The following is a 22,661-nucleotide window of genomic DNA, read 5'->3' on the forward strand; positions in this document are numbered from 1 at the left end:
GGCCCCGGGGCTGGCGACAGCAGCAGCGCCCGGCCCGGCCCGGCTCTCGGTCACCTCCGCGCTCCAACTCCGCCTTTCCCCCCGTGCCAACCTGACTTTTCGGCGGTGCAGGGAGGGGCACCCCCTCCCGGAGTAACTTTCGACCTTTTGGGCGCTTTCAGCTGCCTTCGTTAAAGGGGCTGAAAGGGCTTCCCCATGGATCTGCTCCTACCAGCTCCCGAAAACGGGCAGGGACGAGCCCTGGGAACGCGTCCCGGGCGAGGGGTGGCAGCGCGCCTGCCCGCCCCTGGGAATCAAGGCTTCATCTCCCTCCAGCGCTCATAGCCTTTTTCTTTGGCATGGCAAGTATGACACCTTCCGCCCGTCCACCTTCCGAGCTAGGAAAATGAAATGCAAGGGGAGCCCAAGCTCTCCCGAGGAGCTGGTTATCCTTCAGCATCAACAACTACAGACAGACACGTCCACACTGCAGCTGGCGATAGCATTGCCTCGGAGTATCTGTAAACAAGGTGCAAGTAACACCACGGCCGGCCCTAAGTCTCACGGTGTTAAGAGATTTTCCCAGAGCTCCACATCCTGGACACAAATGGCTACAGCGTCTGCCCAGAAAGCAAAGATTTTTAGCTTCCTTGTTATGAAGGGAGAGCCAAGAACTGATCTGATTGCACCAAAGCAGCCAGGAAAAAAAGAAAAAGAAAAAAAAAAAATCTGTATGGTATGTCCCATCTCTATCAGTGTTGCATCAATCCTGAGCAGTCAGTTTGGATTCTGTGCTTCCAGAGATAAAACTGAAAGCATGTTGTATCTAGCTATACAAATAGAGAAAATAGAGGCCTTTTTTTTCCCCCTTTTCAAATTGGAAGATTTTACTCCTGCTACTCAGGATTCAAAACAGGACTGTGAAATAAAATGTATTGTTTTAGCTTGCACACAGCAGCGAGTTTCCTTCATCATTTCTCTATCACTCATTCAGAGGCGTCTCGTAACAGTTAGGCAGTATAATAAAAGCATTAATTGTGTACCAGTTCCTCTAGAGGCCGCACACAACTCACTTATAACAGCAGCAGGGGCCTTGGTAGGAGGCTCTGCTCACAAGCCTGTCCTTGTATCATGAGCTATGCATGCTAAAGAAAATGCTTCTTTTGCAAGCTTATTTCACTTCTCTGACCTAGCAAGGAATAAAAGTGGAAACACAATTGACAAGTCAGGAGATAAATGTAGTAGAAGGACAATATAAGCAGAAGCACATTTATAAAATCATACAGAAAATGCCTTTGCTTGGTCATGTCTGTTATTTAAATATGAAGCATCATGGTCTTATTCCAGATCATCCAGAAAGATGCTTCATGCCCATTACAGGAGGAAAATTTCTCCCTTGCACTCTGAGCTGGGTTGGTACGGATGGGAGGAAAAGCTGTAAGGCTGGGAGCAGCCGTGCCCAGGGGAGAGCACCCCGGGAGATGCCCAGGGAGGAGTCGCAGGTCTGCAGCAAGCACAGACAGGCTGCCTCCAGCTCCCCAGGCCGAGCAGAGCGGGATGCATGCTGGCTCCTTGGCCACTTCTCAGCTGAAGGGGCTGGGAACGCTGTAGCTACTCCTGCTCTGGACCAGCTGGCATCGCATACCTTTCTGAGCTTCCTACCCATTCCTGCGGGAGGGAAAATAGCCCAGCAAAGCTCTGCTCTCCACTAGCGACAAAGCTCTTGGCTGCTTCCTCTTCCTGTTGCTTAAAAAAAAAAAAAAAAAAAAAGAAAAAAAAATTACATTTCCCAATCCCAGGCAGGGTGTTACGTTGCCTCAAGAGGAAATGACACTGTACAACAGCTGAATCAGCTCCAGCTTGTGTAAACTACACCTCTGTCACCCGCAGAGAGACAACCACTCTAATCCCAGCGTTAGTAACGTCCACAGATCTGCACAGACCATCCCCTTGTTAAGTCTTCGCATAAATGAACACTAGAAAACCCAAGTGCATTAAGAAGAAGTTGCTATACAGCTTCCCCACTTACAGATAAAATAAAAGGTTGCAGGTGTAACTAAAACCATTTAAAGACCAGTATCATGAAGTTGGGCCCTAGCAAGTTGAAAATCTCTTACTACTTACAGTGTAGTAAGTGAATCTTATATGAGCACAACAGAGCCCTGACCACTCTGGCTGCTGTCTTTTAGAGTATACTTCCCATTTTTGTTCAAGCGCACAACAACAGAGCAAAAAAATTGCATTATGGGCACTTTCAAATTTTTTTTTTAAAACATTTTTAAAATTACTGTTGATGAGTGTGCAAAAATACATGGCATGTAAAGAAAACAAGCCAGCGAGCTGCTTCTGAGTGACATCGAACCATCCTTGAGCATGCCCTGAGCAGGGAAATCTGCATGTTGGAATGGGTTGACGTGCACGCTGGCAGGGCTCTGCCTCCCTGCGTTCTCACCAGGCACTTGTACCATATTTGGTAGAGTAATGAGGATGGAAGACCAGAAGGAAAAGCCTAGCTTGGCAGGCAGTTGACAATAAAGCCTGTTTTGTATATGCTATAATTTGTGGTCATGATCTCGGTAAGTGCTGATGCCTTTCATTTGCTCCAAGCATGCCCTTCCTTTGCCCTCCAGCCCTCACCCCACCGGGGATGGGGCTCTGAACCATGGCTTCCAGCACAACTGAGGGCATGAAAGCAACAGGCTAAACCAAGTCCTGATTAACAAGGGGACAAAACAGACAAGAAAAGAGCCTTCGGAGAACCTACAAGCAAAAGGAAGATGAAGTGCAGGCTCATGACCACACGGGAAAGATCAGAACGAGCTGCAGTGAAGCTCGATGCAGTCAATTTTTCTTTTGTTGTAGTCTTTACAAAAAGGATTATCTATAGCCAGAGCAAATTAACTTTAACATGCAAATAAATATACATCCAAATGAACAGGCTGGAGAACGTTCAGATAAAGTGGATGTCCTCAGGTGGGCAGGGCCTTATTAATCCCACAGCACGTAATGATCTAAACACCAGTGCAACCTGAAATGCGGGCAGTTCTCTTCGAGGCCTGTAGAAAACAAAGTCTTTAAAAACTGAAGGACAAACATCATGTTTGTCTTCAGAAAGGAAGCATCCAAGAAATTATTGGTCCATTTGTCCAACTGTTATCCCTAGAGTAATTCTGGAACTAAGTAAACAATTTTTTTTATCCCTTCTTTGCGTGTTTACCAGCCATCAAGAACAGTTTGTGCCAAACCAATCCAGTTTCCCTTTTTGATAGGCCTAAAGTATGAGGCAACATCCTTCTAATCAGCTTGAGGAAATACAACAGTTAATCACCGAGATGGATATGCAGCTAGCTGAAAAAAAAACCCTCTTAAAGAGCACTTGACCGCCCAGCAGGACAGCAAATGCTGCTATTTTGCAGGAATCTGTCAGGTTAGCAGCTTTATTCAGTGCTTTAAACAATTTGATCACGTGAAAGAAGGCACTCCCAGGATTATATCAGAGGAGGAATAGTTAGAAAGATGTTCAGGAACACAATTAGTATAAAAAAACTGTAGTAGTGTTCCAAATGGCACAGCAACGCAAGCGACAAAAAGGCAATCCAATAAAATTGTTAAGTGCCTTCCTCTTAGGCAGGAGAAATCAATTTGGCAGTAAGCAGCGACTGGCAGGGCAGTGGCAGCGGTGAAAAGCTCGAAAATCATAGAAAGCCACAAACTGAGGAGCAGCTCTACAGCAATCCGTTGCCAGAGAAAGAAGGAGAAGCTACACGTTCCAGATGAACTCGGGGAAAGAGGACCGAGAGACAAATAAGGTAATTGCTCTGCTGGTTTGGGGATGATGCAGTCTGGCCTAGACTGCAACACACTCATCTCTAGAGAAGATCAACAGGAATGATGGATGATTTAGAAAACGTAAGTTAGGAAGATGAGGTTAAAAGATTCAGGCTTTTTCTAAAAAGCAGAAAAAAGCAGAGACAGAACTCAAGGCAGCGTGATCAGGGTACAAACCAGATGCTGAACGACCACAGTCGGTGGCGAGGGAAGGAAGGAGGAGAAAGCAACTTAATTTGCAGCAAAATCAATTTAGGTCAGTTGCGGGGGGAGTTTTCTAATTAAGGAGGATACAGCAGTGAGACAGAATATTTGGGAGACTCTTTCACTAGAGGTTTTTTTACAAGTTGGACAAACCTCCACCAAGAGCGCTCTGTCCTGGCACTGCTCAGCAGAAGAGCACAGGGCAGGTGCTACCCTGACAACCCTTCCAGCCCTACCTAAGCTTTAATAAACACATGATCAATACCATCTTACATACAAACAAAAAAAAAAATTAATGTTATGCACCTAATAAAAATAGCCCAGCATTCCCAAGTCTGCAGAATTTTTGCTCCAGGCCAAGCTCAAACACATCCCCTGAAGTCCTGCATACAGAAAGGCAGATGCCCTTCTCTCTGATATGTTACCAGCTTTTCTACCTTTTATTCTCCCTAGGAAAACAAGGCAATAAAAGCTCTATGAAAATCAGCTGTGAAAAAATGCCAAGTAGTGGCTCTGCCTTAGTACCCGCTGATCTAGTCAGGTTTATCTACGGTTGAGTATTCTCCTAGAACATGATGGGATGTGAAGTTAAAACTAAATAGCCATACCCTGAATAACTTTCCCTGTAGCCGACTTTGACATTTGAAGGACTGAGCAGTTTCACACCTTTTAAGAGTACCTAGCTGGCATTTTTGAAGTTTCTACGCTGACATTTTGTGTGAAGGAAGGAAACTAGTGAGGCTAAGAGGCTTTGAAGTGCAGGAGGGAGAAAGCCTCCAACAAGCAAAACAGATAGACAGAAGCTAATTTTGGTGCACTCACTGCCACTGTAAAACAAAAATCAGATTTTGTTTCAACTTGCTGCATTAAAACAAGTTCAGGAGAAGTGGCAATAACATAGCTAAATGCCTTAAAAATGCCTCATCTCTGGTATTTCAGACTTCATGGAATTACACTGTACATTGTGAGAGAGCTCCGAGACAGCAATTGCTGATAGCATGGGATCTAACTGATCTTTCATTAGATCAACAGGAAGGGATGCCCATTGCACACAGCAATTTGTTCCTAGCATGAAGCACATATTCAATTGTTTTTTTCTGTTTTAGTACAGAAGACGTAGGGTCAGCTTGAATTTTAAAGCAAGACATTAGTTTAACTCCTGGTTCAAGCTGCTCCTAACTTTTGATCTAGCTTAGTAAATTTTGTCCAGGTTCCAAAAAGTGACAGTGCCTGAGCTTAACAAAACCTCTTTCTCACTAAGCTTTCAATCTCATCATGGGCTTAGCCAAGTCCATTTTAGCAGTTTGAGCCAAATTAAATAGAGGAGAACTACAATGTAATAAGCTAAGAGTATGATTACTGGAAATACTGGTTAACTGGAAAGCATCTCTTTGTAGATGCTTTGTGCAGGAGTCATCAACATAATTGCTGTACTTTGGCAAAAGCAAAACAAGGAGCAGAGTATTACTAGAATACACCGGCTGTTTTACAGCTCTGCGGTGACAGCAGCAGTCGTCCTTCCCCGCTGAGTTATTACCTTCAGAAGACTACTTGGCAAGCATCAGAGTACAGCTGTAGAAAGGATACTTTAGTGATAAACAGCACAAGGTTCACAAGGAAAGAGAAAGGATTTCATTAACCTAACCAACATAGTTGAAGAACAGAGAGCAAAAAAAAAAACCCCAAACCCAAAAGTCATCAGCAAGCTTTCAGGCTCTTACACACTGCAAAGCTGAGGCAGAGTTTCCGGACCTGAAAGAGAGTTTGTCTCTCTCCTGTGCCTCCCACCCAAACCCATATTGCTTTGCTGTGGTGATAGCGTGAATCTAGTTACATCAAAGTGATCTCAAGTCTCCTACTTTCACCGTGACTTAACACAGCTAGCAGGAAGCTCATCCAAGTAAGAGATTTTAATCTCACTTTGCATTTGGATTTCAAGCGTTATCTAGAAGCTGCATTTCTACAGCTTGGCAATACAGCCGAGGGGGGTTGCTCCCATAAAACATTTTTTTGCAAATATTGAGTAAACCTGAAGTATTTGACAATCATCTTGATGAACCTTCAATACCCCTGGCAGTTCTGCTCCTCCCAGCTCCACCATGCCCATTCCTGGACCTGAAGATCTCAGCCGCTGCCCAACCATGGTGGGGTGAGAAGAAGGGAGGGAAGTTTCTGCACTGCCGTGACCATACCTGGGCTTCCACTCACCTTCCTCCTGCTCTTGCTTGGGTGAGGGAAAAACCCTCCAAAACTGAAAGTTTTTGGTTTTTGTTTTTTTTTTTTTAAGTGAAGAAATAAATCAACATTTCCTTTTGAGGGGAAATTCTGAATATCTGAAGTTCCAGCTCAGACCCGAGTTTACTGAATACTTTCCAGTGAATGGAAATACCCTATCTGTGAATAGTTCTACCTAGTAAGCATTGAAACACCATGGCTTACAAGTTGGTGTGTTCATCTATTGAATCCTTTAAAGCTCTCCAATGATGCCATGATATTCCTTAATTGAAATAAAATTCACATTAAAAGCACTTAATTTTTCCAGCATGCCAAACACTGAAAACTTAAATTATTTAACAGAATGTATTAAAATAGGAAAAGGTCCCTTATGGAGAGTAATTACAATAATTATTGCCACAAAAACTCTAGAATTGGAAAAGAAAAATCCAGAGAGACTTGCTTTCTAACTTCACAGTTTATTCCTTAATTTTGAATGATCTGCCCACTGAACTGAAGGATATGCTTTCTCTGAATCTTTCAAAGAAGCCATTGCTAATGTGTTTATTTGGCACTTGAATACATTTGGGTCTAAGCAACTGGGTGATGGCTTTCATCAGTTTAGCAACCTGGCATTTTCAATGACTTCAGCAGCTGATAGAGACGTAAAATATCGAAGCCATGTTTGGTAAGGCTACAGCAACCTCAGTCTGAGAATTTATTAACTGTACAGTGTTATGAAAAACCCATGCCAATCATAGAGAATAGCATGGCATTGAGTACACGTGGGGCAAGACTACAAGCCTTGTGCACAGCTCCATCTCAGTTTCATTACCCCAGAAAAAAAAAAAAAAAATTAACAGTTGTTCCATTCCCCACTGGTTGTGTGGGCTGAGTTCACTTTTGAAAGGGAAGAGGGCAAAACAACACTCAGTTTTTCTTCTCTGGGTTCCACACATCTCAAACATGGTTTCTCATTAAACCATTGCCATCTCTTCCGTCTCAGTTTATCTTCTCAACCCAAGAGGAAAATGCCATGCAATTAGATTGAAAGACATTCAAACATATTTATTCATTCTTTAAACAAACATACAGATCAAGTAACTGCAATGAAGAACAAAAAAATGGTAGCAAAACTTGGAAAATTTCAAGCTAAAAAACCCCCCTAACCATAAACAAGACACATTAAAGATGAAAATACACTCAGACACTTATTTTACATGCCACAACACAGGCTGGAGGAAGCCACCCATTAGGAAGTGGGTCAATTACTATTAGTTGGGAAACAGAATTACCCAAACCATTTCTATATAGTGATCTGAACCATTCTCTGCATTGAAGTGTTCCTTTTGGCCTTGCACCTTCCGTCTGTTTTTTCCACTCCTTTGGCTTTATGAATTCATTTTTTTTTTTTATTTTTTAAACAAATAAGCTTTGGTTTTATCATAAACACCAAAACAAAAGTTAAAAGACTTTACCCTAAAGTACCGAGGATCATCTTCCTAGATTGCTATACCGAAAGCCACAAAACTTTATATTAAACTGTTATGCTTACTTATCTTAAAAATCACACACTTCTGTTCGTCTAGTGGTCTACGATGAGGTAGATTTGAGAAATGTTTATATCGCTGTAATGATATGAATGTTGTGGGGAGAGGGAGCGAAGTTGGCACAGGAATTTAATTACCCTTTCCCCCAAGCTATTCTTTTACCTCTGGAATATCAAATAGTGCTGCTAGCGGACCTTCTATAACCTGAGTTTTGTTTTATCTCACTGAAATCCCTGAGGTTTTATTCTCATTTTCTCTCATTAACCAATTTTTATAATGTCTTTCTTTTAGGCTGACTGAAGCTAATATGGGGTCTGCTAGTCCTGCTACACTTCTCCTCCCTTCTACCACCAGTAAGGAGAGGTAGGTAAGAGATGTGGAGGAAACTGCATATTTGAGAGGCTCAGTGGGGACTGGGAAAAGAATTGGATTTATTAAGAGAGGGAGGGAATACATACGTGGGTAAAGGATGTAAATTTGTAGCTAAAAAGCAAGCTCCATTAGCTCTACTTTTCACAGACCGGTATGTTCTAAAAATGTAGCATTTCATTTCAGGTATTTGATTGAACTGAGTCTGAGGACAGGGCTGAACTTTCAAAGGTTAGTGACTACAGACTTTGCTCCTAGCAAATCTGTGAGGAGATTTCTTCCCAGTCTGCTAAGACCATCTGTACAATGACTAACGTGTCTGCAGTTAGCTAGGAAGAACAAGAAATACCTTAACATTACCCATAACCAACTTGCGTAGATCCCTTTCTCCCCATTACTTTCTTCCTCCAGCACAGTCAAGGTACTGCTGTTAATACCCTTGCAGCACACAGTAGAAGCTAATATTCAGGATTCAGAGCAGAGAAATGTCACAGTTGTGCTGGAAAAATGTCTGTTGAGCTTGGTTGGGTAAAGCAACCTCAAAAAAAAAACCAAAACCCAACAAACCAAAAAAAACCCAGAAAGAAAAAGAATAAATCAATTCATGATTTACCAAAAAAGAAAAAGAGGTCATCAAGCTGCTGCAGTAAAATATAGAAGAAAATTGTTTTAAAAAGTCAAATCAGCACCTTGTTTTAAATTGCTAAGCTCCTAGAGGGGAAGCTCAAATCACAGCCTCATCACTATAGAAAGAATAAAGCTTATCCCTTAGAAAGCGGGCCAAGGTTGTCATCCCCTCTTCCCATAAATCCATCAGCTCAGCAGTGAGGATGGGTCTCAAAGTCTTTTAGTTAATTCTGTTTCAGTGGTTTAGCATTTACAAATCAATTTGACTACAGCTCCTTCAACTCGTGCATCCATCCTGGTAATTTTGCTCAACAGACTCAGGATGACTTTGCTTCCAACAAAATTGGGTGTTTTCAGGCCAATATGGCCAAAGTAGAATCACAGTCTGGTGAGACTCAGTATGGTTATCTGCCACTGCACAACACAGGTAAAAAATTCTATTTATCATTTTAAACAAAAGTCAAGAAGTCCATGAAGGTAATCTGAAGATAGGCGCTTGAAAGGATAAAAAACTAAGCCTTTCCTATGAATAGTCTGAATATCAGCTGGAAAGCAGAGAGGCTTTTCATACACATTTTTAAAGAAAAAACAACCCTCTTTTATGGGGTTTGACCAGGCCACAGCTGACACACATCAACCAGAAGCGTAAGAAGGTCAGTCCATAAATGCCCTCTGGGAAGTGCCCTGCCCCGGAGCTCATGAAACAGGCCATCCACCAACGGTCCATGCTCTGGCAGCAGCTCCAGGTAGTAGTGCTGATGAGCCCTCTACTGTAAACGAGCCTCATCTCACCTGCTGCAAAATCGAGCCAAATACTTCAGAGAAGTCACAGTGTTTGTTCCAAAACACTCATTTATGGTCTAACGTAAGGCACAAACACAAGTGCAAGTAACACGTAATAGGGCAGAGCTGGCTGGAGCCAGAACGAGAGATGCTGCAATGCAGTCAGATGAAGGTTATGTACACGCTCATCTCAAATGATCCAAGATGAGTATTTCTAGCAGAGATGGAGGAAGGGCCACTGCTAGTGATGTATCTTCTGAGCATCAGAGAAGTAAAGCTCAGAAAGGACTCTGTAAGGTGAAAGCTGGTGAATGTCTTGCAGGCCTCTTCACATTTACTTTGTCACCTGAGGTACAGGAGCAGGAACGAAAGTTTCGTCATCTTTCACTGGTAAAGCAGAGTTTATCGGCCTTCTTTTTCAGAATTAGTGTACTCTGGAGCTTCTGTTAGAATTAAAGAATGAATTTCCTCTTCCTTAATTAACCTGTCATAAGCATTCATAGAATCATCCTTTGCACAGCTCTGAAAGAGAACAACAACATTTTTAACAGCACTTCTTCACAGCGAGCATTGTATTTTCAGCCCAGTAAGACAGACCTGTTTCATAACGTATAGCCTATATTACGGTGAAAAAGCCAAGGTAGCTGGCTAACAAACTGTGCTTATTAGAGACATGGCTTAAGCCTGGTTAACGGAAGAGTTGTCCTCTCTGGAGACAAGGAAGAACTGAAGGTTGGCCCCCATCTTAAGAGTGCTTCCAACTACAGCTAATGGGTGAAGCTCAGGCAGGAGGATGGAGAAGCGAGGGTATGCACACTTAGTAGAGTTTTCACTGAGACCCTGAGCACACAGAGAAGATCAAGATCAACTCAGAGGGAAGAGTGTAGCGTTACTTGGGGCAGTAACAAAGCATTCGTCAAAACATGACAAAGTGTAACAGCTACCACACTTATGATACTCATGGCCAAGAGTCCCATCTGAGTCCCATAATGACCAATACATGCTGAAATATTTATCCAAAAGGTACTAAATTAGGAAGCCCGATCCATGCTTTCCACATAGTTCTGGTTTATTATTAGGTGAACTCAGAACACCCATATGGAAAAAGGGAATATTGGATTTTGGACTCTTGATTTCATTTGCAATTGGGAGGCCACTAAAGGAGACTTATTTTCAGAACGTCAGTGATTCTTGCACCTCCTGTTCAACTGAGAACATCCAATGCACATGCAGAACCAGACACCCAGGCAGTCATTATCCTCTACAAACACTTCACAGGTAGCATCAATTTTGAGATGCCACAGTGAGTCAGAAGGTCCCTTCCACGCAAGGACTGTGTTCAGAGAACAGCATACATTGCCTCATGTCCAGGTTTGAATTAGGGCTTGTCAGTGTACTTCCCTTAGGATTTTTATAAAAGCTACTGAATTAGATTTGTTTAGAAATAAGAGTTTCAATAATCAGTATTATGTTTATTTTTCATGAAATAAGGGCCCATAGCAAGTCTTGAAGCAGCTATTTTGTTCTTTTGCCAATGAGAAGCTAAGTGTCCTGATTTACTTAATAGCTAACTGACTGTGATAAATGTGAAAGTGCTAAAAATATAAGCTCCTGGGAGTCAAATATGAATAGCTTTAGTCAGCATCATAAATAAGAGCAACTAGCAGAGAAAGACCTGATGGCATTGCAATAGAAACCCCAGAAAACAACCCCCTCCAAAAAAACCCCAACAACCAGAAAACCCCCACCCCAAAAACGCAACCCCCAAATCCACCCAAAACACATTTAAGGGACTAGCGGTCTGTGAAATAACAGAATAATGCCGTTCTAGTGAGTATCTATAAAAGTATATGCAATTTGACAGGGAAAAAAAGTCCCTCTCAGCTTTGGGTAATTGTTTCTGAACAACTCTTACTATTGTAAATACTTGCTCTTCACATGATATACTTACTTATATACAGTTGATTTTAGGTAGTACTAGGTATTAGGAAAAAGAAAATTGGAAGCCTACAGATTGTGGTTCAATAGATTAGTCGGCCTAACAGCTTCTTACTAACCTGGGAATCCTCATTCTGCTCTCCAAACATGCGCTTCAGAATTTCTCTAGGGTCCGGAACTGGTGGAAGAATTAGTATCTTCAGCCTTCAGAAAATTAAAAAGAAAAGCTTTAGATGAAAGATTTATGAATTTAAAAATCACCATTTCAACATCATACTTGGGTGCAGTCGACAAAATTCATGAAGTCAGCGTTGGCTTCACTGGCCAGCTTTCTTTGCAACTGTAGCCCAATTCTCATTTTTATTCCCCAAATCAAAAGGAAATGGGAATATTCACACAGACAGATTCTACATAACTTTCACTGTTGACAAAGACAGTAGCAAAAGTAGAGGTTGTTTTAAAATCTGGCAAAATACGCTATACAAGCTTCATTTTGAGTTCAGACTTCATTGCTTAAAGAAAGGGGATGAAATAGCTGTGCAACAAGAATCTAACTGTAATGCTACAGAAGCAATGTTACCCAAGTGCAACCAGAGCACGCATATGGTCTATAAACCTAATTCTAATGGCTGAGGCACAAGCGTGCTGCCGTTTTTGCCACACAATGCCTGTTACGGATAAACCAGCAGCTAGTGACGGATGCCACATCATGGACAGTTACCTGGAAGCGAGATGAATTGCAACACAAGTCAAAGAGCATTCAGAATTAGTGGACTGTAAATAAAGGGAGATCATTATTTACCTTTTTAGATAAACCAGTAGAATTATCGTACATACTGCTACTACTAATGGAATGGTGATTATTAAAACAAAATAGAACATAGAGTCCGTCTTCTCACCTGGAAGAGAAAAATTGTAGAAACTTAGGGATGTTTTGGGAGGCTTTTTAGGAATAATGACAACAAATTAATTAATTCTCTAATTAATTCACAGACTGAATGTTTTTCAAATATACTAACAGTTTTGTAGGCAAGGACTTATCTTCCAAAGGATGATATTATAATATGGATACATTTGGCAAGAAAATGAAAACCAGTGAGACTCGGGGCTGGGAAGCTGGCAGCACTGGGAAGGGGCTATGGCACGGCTACACGCACAGCAGCCCCGCCAGCACGCGTAGCAGTACAGGCAATAACCATAATGCTGCAGGGCTAGAACTCTCTTGCTCTCTTTTCACCCAAAATTAAATAGATATGTAGGAAGATGATCTTCAACTCCCATTTACTTAGCAGACAAAAGGTATTCGATGCCTTACAGATGAAGAATGAAGTGCAACAAATTGCAGGAACAATAGTTCTCACCAATACTCTTTTCTTCACTCCAGTCACTACAGAACTTGCTGCTGTAACACTCAGGCTTTGGTTTTGCTCTCACTTTGAAGAGGTACTTGCTATTAGGATCAACACTAGGAATTGATGTATAATTGTGTTCAACCTAAGGTGAAAAGAAAAGGTAATGTGCCTCATTCAATTACCAATTTTGCTCAGTCATTTAATAAGCCTATCTCCATTGTGCGGTTAACGTATTCTGAATGTTTTGATGGAAGATCTTTTTGTGAATACTGAACTTCATAAAAAAGGACATAGTAGCATTTAACCAGCACAGGCTGCCTAAATAGAGATTCCAAAGCTAAGATTTACTTGTTCACAGCTACATCTATCATACGGCATTTGGCACCAATGATTAAACTAAGACTCAGAGTGTCTGGAACACTGCCTTTTTTTTTTTTTTTTTTCCCCCCCCCAGAAACATCTGATTTACCCTGCCTCCCCCTCTCTGGCAGGGCAGCAACGCTGATCCAACTCTGACCACGCAAAAGCCTTCTGCGATGCCTCTACAGAGACACGCAAACACACGAGCTGGGACCCAACATCACTTATTTTTGACCCAAAATGCCAGTGTCCTGAGGAATGTTGACGATATTCACGTTTGCTAAATCTGGGGTAGGACAAACAACTAAATATGCTGCGCAGGAGAAGACTGACACTTTTTAAATTTATCACGTTGTTTACCATTCTGATCAAACAGCACAGTCAGTTTGACTATGCAGATACAGGCATGAGGACATCCAGACCCTGAAGGCAATGCTTTTTATATGTACATTAAAATCAGCGTACCTAAGAGTCTTTTTATGCCCTTGCTCTTCTGTATAACATTCTGCGTTCTTGTGTGCGCACACCATTAATTTGGCTTTATGGCAAAGACGTCGCGTCATGCAAGAACACGGCAGTCATCTGACCGAGCACAGGCCAATGACAGGGAAACCCAGCGCCAGCGGAGCAAAGTCCCGCATCGCTAAGAAGCAAACAGGTACATGCACCGCAGTGTATTTCCTGATAAGGGTTGTTTAGTTTAGTTACACTTCTTTATCGGACTGTTCTTACACATTACTGCTTTGCCATAACAAATGATGGCAGGGACTCAGAAGACTTGTATGAATTGCATTGTGTAGATATTCCTACCAGAAACCTACTGCGTGGGAGAAAAATTTTATGGCCGCACAACACTTCCAGCTAGTGCACCAGACCCATTCATATGCAGCATAGACAATTTTTCATTTTTCAACAGCAAATATTTGAGTTACTGTGAATATCAACACAAATTATGAAAGATGCATGGGAAAAAATAAATCAGTTAACTGTAAGTAATGAAAAATTACTTTAATTATCTGAGAGATGTTCAAATCACTGTTGTGATATTCAACTTCGTAAAATAAACAATTTTCTGGAAAGGTGTCTGATTCACTCCATTCTACATATATTTCATCATTAATCTTTGACAGTGTAACTTGTCTTGGTGTAGCAGGTTTTACTGAAATGCAAAAGGAAAAATTAGTTACAAGTATATTTCACTGCTTACAAAAAATTGTTGAAGTCCTATATTGCATAATATTACCCTTACACCAGTTTAGGAACAGAATGAGGAAAAAGCACCAAAAAGTCAAGAAAGAATAAAAATAACTAGAGAATAAGAGTAAAAATGGGTAGAAAATGACCCTCCCCCCCCAAAAAACCCCAAACCCTGTCTACATAATTCCCAAATCAAAGATCAATAGAAGAAGGGAGCATATAGTTATGTTGTCTCACCCACAGTTTAGGAGATGCAAGCTTCTCAAACACAATACACTAGCAAACTTCTTTTTTTAATTATTTTTTTAATGTGGTATTAAACTTACCAAGGGTAGTAGGATTTTTAGTTGCACACACAGGCCTAATTTCTTCAGAATCATCTCTAATCAAAATACTTATAGCTGGGTAAGTACGGGTGACATTTGGGAAGCTAAGATTGAAAGTGCATTGAAAGGTTCCGTTGTACATAGAATAGTTGCTGCACTTCTTACGGTTTTTCAAACCATCAAACCTATAGGAATAAAAATGTTTTTTTAAACTTCAAAAGAATAGGACAGCAAGGGGCGAGCTTGTTTTTAAACCTGTTACAAATTCTGAAGACTGATCTTGCATTAAAGCTGTGCTATGGCATATGTAAAAGTAAAGCTAAGCAAAGTAAGAAGCTTCTCATTTAAGTCCAGCTTTAGAAAGAATATTATTTTTTTAAGGGTGTCAAGTAGGGGAAAGAGGCAGATTTGCTTTGTATCCAAGCACCAAATATAACAGCTGCTTTCAGCTTTGGTTCACATTTCCACATGGGAAAACAACTTCAAGAAAAAAATATTTAGAAAGCAAACTAATTTGGATCACTTCCCATCAACAGAATTTCACTTCTGTGATAGAATGAGCTGATCGGTCTCCTTTAGCTGTGCCTCAGGTATTGCAGCTCTCGCTTGAGAAAGTCAGGTCGCACCTATTGCCTGCGTTTGCTTTTCAAAAAGTCAGTATTCACTTCCAGTAACAAAGAAGCTATGACAACTTCTTCCTTGCTTCTCTTTGTTCCCCAAGTCCCAATAAAAATACGCCAGTAGCTTTTCCTCCAGAGAAAACGGATTCATTATTTATTTACAAGTGATACAGAGTGAATCAGAGCTTCATTTAGGAGCACAGTAGGAGTGACGTTCCCCTACTTCACGTCTCAGTATATACAAGCTGGGGAAGCCAAAACTGTCTCTTCATCCTATTTTCAGGACAGACCCCTTTTTTATCCATCCTTCTCACCTCCCCGCCCTGGGGCTGATGAAGACGAGAGGCATTCAGAGCAGAGAGCGCCCTGCCCATGCATCAACCTGCTCTCCTAAGCCCACCTTTCAGCAAGGATTACTGTGCACTGGCTGAACTCGTTTGTTCTAAGCTAATGACACATTCATGTTCACTTTGGATGAAAAGATAGAGGAAAATGTCAATGAAAAAGAATATAAAATGGAATTAAGCAATAATTTTTCAGGTCATTGTTCAGTCATTTCCTGGAGAAAAAAAAAAAAACCAACCCAAAATGAAGATGAAAAACCCCAAACACACAATCAAAACCAAACCCTCACCTGCATTATGGAAAATGTATCTTTCAGTCCAAAAGTCAAGTGTTTCCTTAGTTTTCAGCTTTAGAGCTAGAAAAACAAGTCTTTTTCTTTCTAAGCAGCATGAACCAAAACACTTGGCTGTCACTGCAGCTACATCTTTCATGAAAGCTAAGGGGTAAGCTGAAAATATACAGCTCTAAAGCATTATTCCAGCAAGTATCCATATACCCAGAAATTCAGATCTTCAGTGCCTCATTGGTACTGTTCTTGTAATAAAGAAAAAATTTCTGTGAGTAGCAGTCTAGAGAGAGAACAGCCCTCCCTCCTTTTAACTAAAGCAGCAAGTTTTCCGCTGTTTGCTGTCCAAATGCATTAAATCGCACAGCTCGCCTGTGAGACTGCCACCAAAGAGGAATAGGAAAAAGTTTATTTAGTTCGTTCAGATAAGACAGAAAGCTGATTTAAAACTACAACAAGGGGCTTTCAGAAAGAAAACTTCAATATTTCTACAGAAGCTAATGCAATCTGGCATTTCACAAGCCACATCGACATGCAGAAGTATGCATAGATTAGCGTGCGCAGATCTTGCTGCCAAGTTTTTGCTCACACCACAACTCCGTTCCTTTGGAACAAGAGTCTATTTATGGCAGTGAGCTGGCAAGTGTGGATGATGATAAAAAGATGTTCTCCATAACTTTCAAGGTGAATCGGTTACTTATGACATAGAAGATACAAACAAGACTGCTACTAAGTGTTATTAATGCTTTAATAGCATTTTCCAATCATTTAAGAGCTGACACATACATTAATGAGTGATCCCAACTTAAATGGCCCATGTTTGTTGGGCTGCAAAGAAAGCTATTAATATATTGGTCTAGCTCAGTTCTTAATTCTTCCCTCTTTGAGTCCACAGTTAGAAAAAATTAGAAAGCAGTAACAGTTATTTTAAAAGGGGCTAAAGAAGCAGCCAGTGGTTCACACAATAATTACATCAACCTCCCAAAAAGACTCAGCAACAGCAACTTCTTGACCTTTCTTGACCTGGGTTCTTTCAAAGCATCAGGAAGCAGACAAGTAAAACGTGTAATGTAAAACTAAAAATTAGCACTAAAGCACGTTAGAGTTGGGAATAAAAAGTTCATACAAACCAGTAAAACAACGTGTAATTGGTATCACTGCTTGCGTTCTTCCCAGGATGCCACATACAAACCATGTACTCCAAATTGTGCCAGATGCAGCTCAAGTTAACAGCAGCAGTACCTGGAATACCTGCAAGGCAAGTTGGAAAGGTCTCTTAAGAGAAGACTTTGGCAAAGTCTTCTCTTCAATTTCCAGAAGTAAAACATCCCTTTTTACGTAACTGAAACTGTCTTGAAGGCAAAGATGGGTTCCCTCTCAGCCTGCACTGCCTGTCTCAGCACAGCCAGTGATGAATTCCAGTTGTTTATTGCTTGCAATAGCCCAAATCTCAGCAGGGAAACTTCTAAACGCAAACTAATCGTAACAGGAAATCTCAGCTTCCACCATGTCTGAGTTACTACTTAGAGTTACCTCATGCTAAGGACAAGGTGTTGAGTAAGGAAAAAAATTTTGTTCTATTAAACTACAGATACTTCAAAAAGGAGTTGAAGTAACTGGCAATTATAAGGATAACACTTAGCTTTGTTATAGTTACTACAGACATCAACATTGAAAATAGGGAGCATTTAATTATAGTATCTTCTCCAGATAAAAATATTAGTTTCTTAGTATTCTGAATACAGAAATACCTGCACATCTTAAATAGGGACAAAAGCAATGCTGGGGTAAATTGAATTGTTAATTGAGACTCCTATACCTCTAGACATTCAACTTCTTCAACATACTGAAAACGCAAATTACAGAACATAAATACAAGTGAGTACACAGCAACTGTGAAGAGATGTCAATGGATCTCTCAGGCAGAGCAATTATGGAATCAAGTCTTTCATACCCAAACTTGCATTTTTGTATGGTACAAGTTCTTTATACTGTATTATCATATTAAAGCACATTAGATACTTTTTCCTTTTAACAAGTCACAATGCCTCCAGGAACTAGAAAAACCCATTAATTTTATCGACAGTCCAGACTTTTATTGATAGCAATCCCCAAACCACCTTCTACTTCTGAGCTTGCATACTCCCTGAAGTAGCAACTAAGAGTATACAAAAATGAAACTGGATTTCCCATTCCAAGTAGTATTTTAAAATATTTTATCTCCGAGCATGCTTTTAAAAGCCCCAACCTGTTTAGTACATGCTGTCCTAATGATCTGCTTCCCTGATTTTCCACAACACCCTTTTGACAGGCATGCAGACAAGCCTGATAAGGTCTCAGATTCTCTCATCTACATGTGGTTTTCATCCGTGTTGAGTCACGCTCCGGGGTTAGACAGACTTGTACAACTCAAGGCAAGAGGCTCTATTTCCTTGCTGTAGCTCCTAACTTCCAGCATCCAGTAGCTGGATCTCTTTAAAGTCTGCTTCCTAACAATTTTGCCATGGACCCCTTATTTCTCGATGTCAGGAGACAAAAAATATTTTTATCTATTCACTTTGCTATGCACAGCTTTGTAGACTCCAGTCATCTCTTTTGAGAGAACCCTACTATAATTATTTAAGGTGCTTATTTATTCAACAAGTTGTTAAATTTGCTACATTCATCTCTCTAACATTTACAGATGTAGGGTTATTTTAGGGACTTATGCCTATGTGGAAAAATGATACAAAATAAAGTGACTTAGATATTAGTCATGAAGTTAGCAGACTTAATACAACCTTTATCTCTTATCCCACAACCACAGCACGATCGGGCCAAGAGAAATAACAGGAATCGCATCATTGCCTTGGAAGAGCATTTAAATTTTACAAGCTTGCCCATAAGGTTTTAGGCATCAGAAGACACCAGCTATGCTTAAACTTCGTATAATTGTTCTATTTGAGCTCTATCAATTGAATTAGCCCTTGTGCATGCTACCTCCCCGTTTCTCTATGATGTATTTCTACAATATTTCGTTAAAATAGGACAGAAAATAAGGTTGTGCTTCCTTAGGCCACGGGAGGCATGCCTGTCTCAGGTCTGGCCACTGCATGTGATACCTTTTGGCAGAAGAGAGGTCTCCACCCATCGGCTGGGCTCGCTAGCGTTATCACGCTTGCATTCACTTCTCACTTTGAAACGCATTTCCTCATTCAAGAATGTATCTGTCACACGGAAGCGACTCTTAGTCCATTCCTGGGTTTAGATAGGGGGGAAAGAAAACCAGAGAACATTTCACACCATATCAGATGCACGGGAATTACTACTGACGTAAGAATTCGTTACAGCCCCTCGGAAAGACTGCAGCTGAAAGCCAGGTGAACGCCTGACAGCGCGGCAAGCCTCAGCATCGCTTAGCTTTGCTGTTCCCTCATCAGGCGCACTCAGAACTCACCAAAGGAAAACCACTTCTGCTCATGCCTGTAAACATCAGCAATGGCCATACAGAGATCAAGGAACAACTACAACGTGGGGGAAAATGGTCTTACAGCAAGTCTTCATGGATAATGCAGAAGCAGCATGTTTATACTACAGCTATATAAACAGGAGTTACAGATCTAATCTTCATCTTTCTGTGTGTGTGCAACAAACAGAAGAAAGAACATTCGAAGGCATAACCAAAGAGCAATGCGAAGAGTTTGCACGGATTTAAGGAGCAAAGGAAAAAAAAAATTATCAAAACAAATCCACAAATGGCTACTAAATACAGTGACACCACATCAGGCCCAAGTCATCCACGAGCTTCCGTTTTCAGAAGACAGCGTGTGTTTGTGTGAGAGAAAGGCCTACCCTTTTCTCATATGCTTTCTTGAGCATCGTTTATTGGGCTAGGGGGATGTCTTTTACTCAACTGGAAACAGGATAAAAAAAAAAAACCAACCACTTTGTTATGCACAAAGAATGGTGTAACCACTTGTGCATAAAAATACTGGCACTAATGAACGGGCAAGGAAATCGAACAGCAATGCACAGGCTAGGTTCTACCAGCTGTAATGCAAAAAGATGCAGCACGATGATATGCAGTCTGGCTCATCCTGTCGCGTGAAACCACTGCCCCACAGCTCTTTCACCGCTGCTGCCCTTCACATCTGTTAGTCCCGTCCACAAACTCATTTAGTTCATTAACCAAGCAGACTTTCAACTTGTTACTTTGTTAATGAATCCACCAGAAGAGGTAAACAGGTTTCTGCTGAGTTAGCAAGTTCAGCTGGCTGATCTAAAGGTCTGATGAAGATCATTAGAGAAAGGGGTGTCAAAAATTAAAAATCACCCTTTTAGCAGCGTTAAGCCATTAAATCAGCTCAGCTGTTTGCAAAACTACAGCCTTACTTCAAGTCCAGGATATCCTGTCAGAAAAGTACAGCAGTCGCTGTGGAGAGGCCATTGTAAACATCAGGCCATAAAATGGTAATAGGGCTCAACAACAAAGGGCTGTTTCAAGAAACACCCCATGGATTTTAACCGTATCCAAAACAGCAGCACTGCTGACCCTACGGTCGGTGCGTACTCAAGGCTTCAAATTCTGACGATCCGGAATTACTGACTGATAGCATATTATCTTACTGGCAACCAACTGTAAAAATATTTGTCCTACAGCCCCTTCAGCACCATGGCAATGCTGCTCTCAGTCCTGACCAAACAGTTGTTAATCCACACCAAGGATCACATCTGGGCTGCAAACCATCTAACAGAGACCTAAAACCAAAGCCCAAAACAAAGAAGTTTTACAATTTCTGTTCCAGGGAACAAATGTGTTCCGTGGCGTCCTGCTAACACAGCCCCTATGAATAATTGCAAGCACAGGGACAAGGCGAATGTGGGAGAACGTTAGTACTTGGCATTGCCTCCAAAAGGCGCTATGCCGTCAAATCACAGCCAGGCCACAGTTAACGCGCACGCCTCTTTCTTAAATTGAGTTCAAAGTGAAGGAGATCAGCCTCTGCAAATTCCCATTTAAGTCTTAAGGATGTAGACTGCCCTATCTATATTTTATTTTTTCTAGAAAGCTGCATAAGCAAAGACTGAAACAATTCTTTTCACATTATTATTACGGTACTTCTGTGTTATCGGCGGCAGCAGCCCAGTTATCAGAGAGCGACAGACAGATTTTTCTGATCTGAAGACCCCACATGCTGGTGTGACTAATTTTTGAGGTTTTGATCCCATGACAAGAATTAAAGGCTAGATTAAAACTTATTTTTATATATTTACATTCGTATATACACTTAACACACACAGAGTTTTATCACAATAAGACGTTTTCTGGAGCACAGCGGAGTCTGAAGCAGCGATGCACTTACCCTCTTGTCCTGAAGGACCTTATCAATCACGATGTCGCTGGAATACTCCAGGTCGCAGCTACTGCTGACATTCTCTGGGGGGTTCCACGTCCAGTTCAGGGTGCAGATTTGGATAAATGAGTAGTCCAGGTTGGATGGAGGTGGAAGGACTTTTGCTCCTAAAAGAAAGGAGTTATCAGTGTAACACTCCCGTTGGTCCACCTTTTACCGTTAGCAATACTGACAGATTTTTAACTCTCCAACAGAAAAAAACCACAAATGACTTCACTTCAGCAGCTCGTATTTGCTATCAGGTAAGCTACTGCCCACTAAATTGTTTCTACTATTTCTGTTATCTCAGTCCATCAATCATTTAAATAATTTTAAGAAACGTACACACACAAAAAATCATTGAAAAGTAATTTTTAAAAAACGGCAGCATGCAACAACATAGTGGCTGCGGTAATGAAACTCATGCTCGTGGGGGGAAGATGAGCCTCAATTTTCCGGTCTTTTCCGCTGCGAATTTGCATCACATATGCTGAATCTTTAGTAAAAATAGCATATATGCTTTGTGGAGCAATTAACACTTTGTTCTACCCCAAAATCATCTACCAGTGCAGTTTTAGAGAGAAAACTTTAAAAAGACAAGCGATTACATCTTGCAGGCGACAGCTGTGCCTTAGAACCACAATTTAGCCCAATCCAAGCAAAACCGAGAATGTTAAAAAACAACACAGAAACCACAACACTTTTTCAATTACTCACCTATTAAACTTTTAATGCTATGCTCTGGCACAGCGAGCAAAACCAATGCGGGACAAATAGTAATCTACTGCTGGCGCACATCAGCAGTGCATTTTTTCACCTCCCCAAAAGCAAGATAGAAGCAGAAGAGTCATGAGTCAGAGAACTGCCGGCATAAATCTTGAGCACTGACCCTTCCTTACTCTTGTGCACTGAGTCAGAGGCTACTCAATACCCCGACTTGAAGGTTGTATTAGAAAACAAAGGGAAATAAGGCAGAAAGAAAACTGCCAGGAAAAATTCAGACTCCAGTCAGACCTCCAGTTCTAGAAAAAAATTACCACTTGGTAATTCCCTAAGAAAATGAAAGTGAATTTTGTTTTTGGTTTTTTTTTAAAGAGCTACTCTAATGTGTACTATTAGGAGATAGTAAGTAAGAGGCCAAATGAGGCTGCTTCTCAAGCGTATCTACAGGTATCATCACCGAGGCACCACCACCCATGTGTCTGTGGAAAGAAAGTCCCCTTGTTACGCAGTACTTTCACAAACACTTCAGACTGGTATCAGCTAGGGCTGCAGGTCTTGGTCGTCCCAGGAAACCAGGCTCAACCCACC

General features: G+C 41.2%; 2 protein-coding genes across 2 annotated transcripts in view; both read right to left on the reverse strand.

The window, feature by feature from the left end:
- STK26 (serine/threonine kinase 26) overlaps positions 1-6,154 on the reverse strand; it is a 56,721-nt gene extending 50,567 nt beyond the window's left edge. The window contains exon 1 of the mRNA XM_009636573.2: positions 6,080-6,154. Within this exon, the coding sequence (XP_009634868.2) occupies positions 6,080-6,154 (75 nt within the window). The remainder of the gene's footprint in view (positions 1-6,079) is intronic.
- A 2,599-nt stretch (positions 6,155-8,753) lies between these two features.
- On the reverse strand, positions 8,754-21,474 carry IL13RA1 (interleukin 13 receptor subunit alpha 1). Its single transcript, XM_009636599.2, has 9 exons — positions 21,321-21,474; positions 19,080-19,215; positions 17,109-17,229; positions 14,728-14,912; positions 14,212-14,363; positions 12,854-12,986; positions 12,295-12,391; positions 11,612-11,696; positions 8,754-10,076 (listed from the first exon to the last, which is right to left on the reverse strand). The coding sequence occupies exons 2-9, from the start codon at positions 19,162-19,164 to the stop codon at positions 9,957-9,959; spliced, it is 978 nt and encodes a 325-aa protein (XP_009634894.1). The 5' UTR covers positions 19,165-19,215; positions 21,321-21,474; the 3' UTR covers positions 8,754-9,956.
- Positions 21,475-22,661: the final 1,187 nt, after the last annotated feature.

Source organism: Egretta garzetta, unplaced genomic scaffold (genome assembly GCF_000687185.1).
Source record: "Egretta garzetta isolate BGI_Z169 unplaced genomic scaffold, ASM68718v1 scaffold404, whole genome shotgun sequence".
Taxonomy (NCBI): Eukaryota; Metazoa; Chordata; class Aves; order Pelecaniformes; family Ardeidae; genus Egretta; species Egretta garzetta.